At 34.7% G+C, this 6,317-nt stretch overlaps 1 protein-coding gene across 1 annotated transcript; it reads left to right on the top strand.

Annotated features, from left to right (window-relative positions):
* Positions 1 to 579: 579 nt before the first annotated feature.
* LOC113695592 (beta-glucosidase 12-like) lies at positions 580 to 5,644 on the top strand. The gene is made up of 13 exons (XM_072084569.1): positions 580 to 798; positions 1,239 to 1,308; positions 1,919 to 1,977; positions 2,201 to 2,276; positions 2,384 to 2,461; positions 2,559 to 2,646; positions 3,072 to 3,327; positions 3,429 to 3,544; positions 4,401 to 4,625; positions 4,751 to 4,778; positions 4,912 to 5,014; positions 5,159 to 5,267; positions 5,405 to 5,644. Exons 1-13 carry the CDS (start codon positions 580 to 582, stop codon positions 5,481 to 5,483), a joined length of 1,506 nt encoding a protein of 501 aa, XP_071940670.1. The 3' UTR covers positions 5,484 to 5,644.
* Positions 5,645 to 6,317: the final 673 nt, after the last annotated feature.

The raw sequence follows: 6,317 nt of genomic DNA, 5'->3' as shown, positions 1-6,317 counted from the left end.
TGCAAAAACGTTAACTTTGGCTTGGAATCAGGTAATTTCCCTTTCACCTTAATCTTTTCGAAAATAAAAAGAAATTAAGAGAAGAATTATATATTTTCCTCTAGAAATCTGAATGTTAAAAGTATACCTTCTACCAAAAGTAATAGAAAAGAAAAAACTTCGACAAAAAATAAGAGAAAATAAAAAGAACAAGAAACTATGTTTAACAATATCTTGAGCATTATAACAGAAAATTTAGTGTTTGAGGATCATATATATCGAACTTTTCAAACAGAAAACATTACATGGTCATTTGGCATAAAATTTTGAAACTGAAATAAATTTTGAAAAAAAAAACTATTTTATTCTACAAATATATGTTGACCTAATCTTCTTGCATCGAAGATTCCCATGTATTCCCGGAACACGAGCATGATTTTGCATGTGCTTGAACCTGAACGTGCATTAATGAACACGAGAAAACTATGGTTCATAACAGAGTCCAATCCAACGAAATTCCATCCTAGAAGGAAACTCACTCCTTCTTCCCTATATATATAGCTTATGCTCGTCTAGCAATTTGCAACACTAAAACAAGCCATGGAATTCCTTGGGCATCTCCTTCTTGCTGCACTTCTAGTTAGTTTTAATTTGCTTGCAGCAAATGCCCAACACCGCGGAGTATTTCCAAGTGCTCGTGCCTTAAATAAAATTGATCGCAGTGCTGTCCCCTTATCTCCAAGCTTTGGTATAGATGTACTCAACCGGAGCAGTTTTCCCAAAGGGTTCATCTTTGGGGCTGCATCTTCTGCTTATCAGGTTCGCGATCTATTTATATGTAGTATACATGTAGTTCAGGTGCTCATTCAATAGGTCATTATTGTAATGCTAGACTCTAGCTTTCGTTCCCATTAAGTCAGTTATGCTTCTCATTCCTAGATGTTCTATAATATTTGTTATGCTTAAGAGGTCAAAGCATAATTTTTCTCAATCTTCATTTTATCTCGTCCTATTTAGTTATAGTACCTCATTTTTTTTGTTAATTATTAAATTTTTGCGTATTGGAAAGTAAGAGAGGGAATCATCGATCGGACAACGTTACCATCACTAAATTATCTCTAAAAAGTTCTGATTATCTTTCTCCTTCTTTTGTTTTTTTCCCTCCTCCGTAAGCATTCCTAAAAGTTTAGAAGTGAAATAAGGATTCAAATATTGCAACGCTGAGAATAATTAAGACTTTCTCAATTTTTTTTTTACAGGTTGAAGGCGCTTGGAACATTGATGGCAAAGGTCCAAGCAACTGGGATGTTTTCACTCACAAATTCCCAGGTTTACAGTCATTTTGATTTACAGATCTTCATCACTTCAGAATATATACATTGCTTAACAGAATTGAAAGATCCATACATATACATAATGGTCAACAATCATTTTGATCCACCCCATATTTTCTCTGATCTTAACGACACTGTTTGATAGTGGTTCAACTTGTTTTCTCAGTGGTCAAATAGGAGTTAGATTACTTAATCACATCTAAGTGATTAAAATTTGATTTAAGCATTATGGGTTAGTGGTTTATGTTTAACCTTTTACACTAGGTCACATATATAGTTTGCTCAGATGTGAACCACTTCTAATACTTCAAATGACCAAATTTGGTCAAGGATATAGATTAAATACTGTGCAAATGCCAAGGGCTTAAAGGCATTTAATTTTGGGCAAGTTATTTACATGAAAAACATATACTTTGAGAATTTAATATTGCTATTAATATATTGGTCCATCTATCCTATTAATTATTAATCAGGTCTATGCTATTAAGTTTCGCACTACCACTCTTCCTTCTCCAATTTTTTCAGCATATCCCAATAAATTGTTGCCCAAAACAAATTATCAAAACTAATAGCCTAGTCTGACCAACTCCAATCTGAAACTACAGGTAAAATTTCAAATGGTAGTAACGGAGATGTGGCAGCAGACTCCTACCATCGATATAAGGTAATGCAAACCAAATCTTTTTGCTCAAATAAGTTAATAGTAAAGCTAAAATATCATACATGGAAAAATAGGGCACAAAAATCAACAAGCCCCGCAAAAAATATACCTTATTAAAAAAAAAAAAGAAAATTCAGTTATTTTTGTTTATTTACGTTGACTACAATCATTGCCACAAAAAAAAAAATTGAACTACGTCTACAATGCTATCTTTCTCATGTGACAGGAGGATATCAAACTCTTGAAGGAAATGAATGCAGATTCTTATCGCTTCTCAATTTCTTGGCCTAGAGTAATACCTTGTAAGGCCTCACTATGTAAACCTTTATCTAGCGACGGCTTATTATCTACCCATTTTACCCAATATGGAATATATTATATTGTTACTAAGCTATACAATGATTTGCAGATGGCAAGATTAGCAAAGGCATAAATGAGAAAGGAATTGAGTACTACAATAAGCTCATAGACGAAATTCTAGCTTATGGTATATAAAAATCCAATGCTTTTTAAGACCATATGATCTTGATCATTTGGTTGTGTTCATCATCTAATTCAACATCTTTGAAATTTGAAATGCACAGGTTTAAAGCCAGTTGTGACAATTTTTCACTGGGACTTGCCCCAAGCCTTAGATGAAGAGTATGGAAGCTTCTTGAGTCCTAAAATTATGTAAGTCAAGATCCCTCTTCCTATAATACTACTATCACAACCTAATTGATATTAATGAACTCTAAACATGGGTGATAATTTAGTCTAGAAGTGATAACAAGCAACATATACAGCACAAAATAGTTTATTTTCCAAAAAAAAAAAGGAAAACAAAAAAGGAGCAAAAATAGACATACATAACACAATTTAGCTTATTTTGTTTATTCCACATATATCCAGTATAGCAAAACATGATTCTGCGCATACTAAATATTATAGCAAATATAACAACTGGTTGGAACCAAATAGAAGACAACCTTCACTTGCCCTATTCTATCAAATTCAGCCCAAGAAATCATTTATGCAATCAAATGATAGTGTTCTATGTACTGTACGAGTCAAGATGCTTTTGGCTTTTGGATTTGATGACGTTTTATACTTTCCAGAAAGGATTTTCATGACTACGCAAATCTATTGTTTGCGAGGTTTGGTGATCGAGTGAAAGATTGGATCACATTCAATGAACCTTGGACCTTTAGTTCAAATGGTTATGATAGTGGAACCTTTGCCCCTGGTCGATGTTCTGCTTGGATGAATAATAACTGCACCGGTGGAAATTCAGGGACAGAACCCTACTTGGTGGCACACCACCAACTTTTGGCTCATGCTGATGTAGTTAAATTATACAGGAGAGTGTATCAGGTTATTGTTGCACTTCTAATTCAATCTAACATAGAATTTGATCGTAATCAATATTGAGTTCCATAATTACTATTACTAATTGAATTGTGCATATGTTTTAGGCTCGCCAAAAAGGACAAATTGGGATTACACTAGTCACTGCATGGATGGTGCCATTTTCAAATTCACCTCTTGATCAACGAGCAGCCATTCGTGCCCTTGATTTCATGTTTGGATGGTAAGTGTGCCAATAAACGTTTGATGAAGAAGATTGCTAAAAAAGTATGTATATAAATGGCCTTTCAGAAAAGGAAAAAAAAAAAAAAGTCCTTTAAAAAAAAATAAGAAATTTTTCGGACCCTCATTGAGGCTTTAGGAAATCGAAGGCTCTCTCGGCTTAAATACAATTAAGTTGTACTAGTTCAACATGATTTTGTCCAAGCATCTAACTTCCAATTTTAAAGCTTCACTTGGCAATTTATTATTATTATTTTTTTTTTTACTTTAACGTCTTTCCAATGGATACCTAATCTTTCAATGTAAAAGTCTCTTTGGTGCGCAGCCTGCACCCAATGGTCCAAGCATCCAAATTATATTGTTTTTGTTGGTAATAACACCTCAAAACTCTCTTACTGAAGACCAATTTATCACTTGCTTGCTAAACTAGTTACTGCATGGCAAAGAGTTTTTGAAGTCTGGAATAATCTTTATTTTCACTATCGTTACAAATTAGATAGCCACATACTATAATTATGTAGGATGTTAACTTCATGTATTAGTCCCCATTTTAACACTTACCTATAGAAATGCCCCGCGTACACAAATTAATATTCTCGTGTAATATTAGGAATGCTTTCTGTTAGAAAGATCAAGGTTTCTTAAAATTTTTATATTCAACATGAGGAAACGTCTAGTCCTCCTCTTGTAAAATTGCGTTCTATGAATAAATTTTGGAGTGGTGTCCGTCCGCGTAAACAGGGCTAGCCAAAAACAAGTGCATGCCTACATAGCGACCACCTATTCAATAAAACACTACATTCAATGATTACCTTGGCTAGATATTGACACCTATTTTCTATTGGCATGTGTTACAGGTTTATGAACCCTTTGGTATATGGTGATTATCCCGCTTCAATGAGAATTCTGGTCCGCGACCGACTTCCCAAATTTACACCAAAGCAATCTAAAGAACTGATAGGGTCATATGATTTTCTTGGATTAAATTACTACACAGCTAGTTATGCTGCCCATGTTACAACTCCTCCAAATAAGGTGAATTTAAGCTATAGCACAGACCCGCAAGTTAACGTTACAGGTGAGTTTACTTCAGCTTGCAGGATATATAGCTTCGAATTTTGCAAACATTTTGCCAGAAATTTATTCATTATTTATTTTTATTATTAAATTTTGAATAACTAATTTTGCGCACTATAATGTCAGAGAGCCGCAATGGGAAGCTCATTGGCGCACAGGTAATTCAAATGTTTTAATAGCGTACAATTATATTATGTCTTCCAAGTTCCAACTGTTGAATTTTAATAAATCAATTGATATTTTGAAAATATTTTGTATAATTCCATGCAAATTTCGAAATTGCCTATGCAGGCTGCTTCAAGTTGGCTTCATATTTATCCTAAAGGGATTTGGGATCTCCTTCTCTATGTGAAAACAAAATACAAAGATCCAATCATTTACATTACAGAAAATGGTACCTCTCAGCACTTTTCTTCTTCTCCTCCTCCTTTTAATATATATATATATGTGTATATATATATAATTTTATTAATGTGTTCTCTTAGTTACGATACTCTTCTCTTGTGCTCTCTTCTTCTTCTTCTTTTATGTAATTCAGGGGTTGATGACGTAAACAATCCCACATTACCACTTAAGCAAGCTCTTCAAGACAGCTTTAGAATCCGATACTACTATCAGCACCTTCAGTATGTTCGAAAAGCAATCAAGTGAGTATCTTCAAATACGTCAATGAAAATCATGAAACAAATTGTTTGGTCAAGTTAATTAAACTTTATATTTTGAACACATTAATGGCTTTATTTCTCTAACCTTTGTTCATTTTTTCTGTTTTATATAAATGTAGAAACGGCGTTAGAGTGATGGCATACTATGGATGGGCAATTATTGACAATTTTGAGTGGAGTGCTGGATATAGTGTGTGACGCCGCCCCCCACTTCTCCCAAGGGCGAACCCAAGGGTATCCGCGGGACGCCTGCCCAGCTCTCGCCAGGACTCAAGACAAATCAAATCGAACTTAACGATACATACCAAATACTATGAGTCAAAATAAAGAAAAGTCGCTTCCTTAACTAAATATTTAAATCTTACATCATGTCCACAAAAGATACATCAAGTTCCAAAATGCAACCATTAAAAGTCGACTACACATTTACAGCCCCGATTCCAATCAAAAGTATAATTTAGTCGGCTTTACCAAAATCTTCCAATCCAACCTGTTAAGGAAAACAAACTAATAGGATGAGCCAATACTCAGTGAGGCCAAGAAAACACACATGCAAACACATAATCCAAGTAGCAACAACAATTACATTGTAGGTAAGGCTATCAAATTCAAATAATTCACATTTCGAATAGGAAAAATAAACAGAAACAATTCAAGGATACTGTAGCTCTCAGGAGCTAAATTCCACGTAGTCGAGTCGAAGTCTTGATCACATCTCACGTTGACACTCCGTCAACCACATAAGTATCAAATCCGTAGATACACCACTTTTCTTCGAATCCCATCACCGTTACACCCCCTTACCGGGCCCGCTCATCAAAGTTTTTGATAATATTCGAGTATATCATGGCAATACTGCACGAGTAATGCCGAGCAAGATCTCTCCAACAGATCATGCTCTACGAATATCTCATGGTTTGCTAAGCTTATCAACCAAGCCCATGCTGGCTCGATTCGCAAAGTTAGCCAACGAGTTTTGGGCGTCCCCCGAATATGAATACAAATACGAATATAAGTCGATGAGCAACGCTC

This window comes from Coffea arabica, chromosome 1c (genome assembly GCF_036785885.1).
Source record: "Coffea arabica cultivar ET-39 chromosome 1c, Coffea Arabica ET-39 HiFi, whole genome shotgun sequence".
NCBI classification, from domain to species: Eukaryota; Viridiplantae; Streptophyta; class Magnoliopsida; order Gentianales; family Rubiaceae; genus Coffea; species Coffea arabica.
This window is presented reverse-complemented; position numbering and strand designations above follow the sequence as displayed.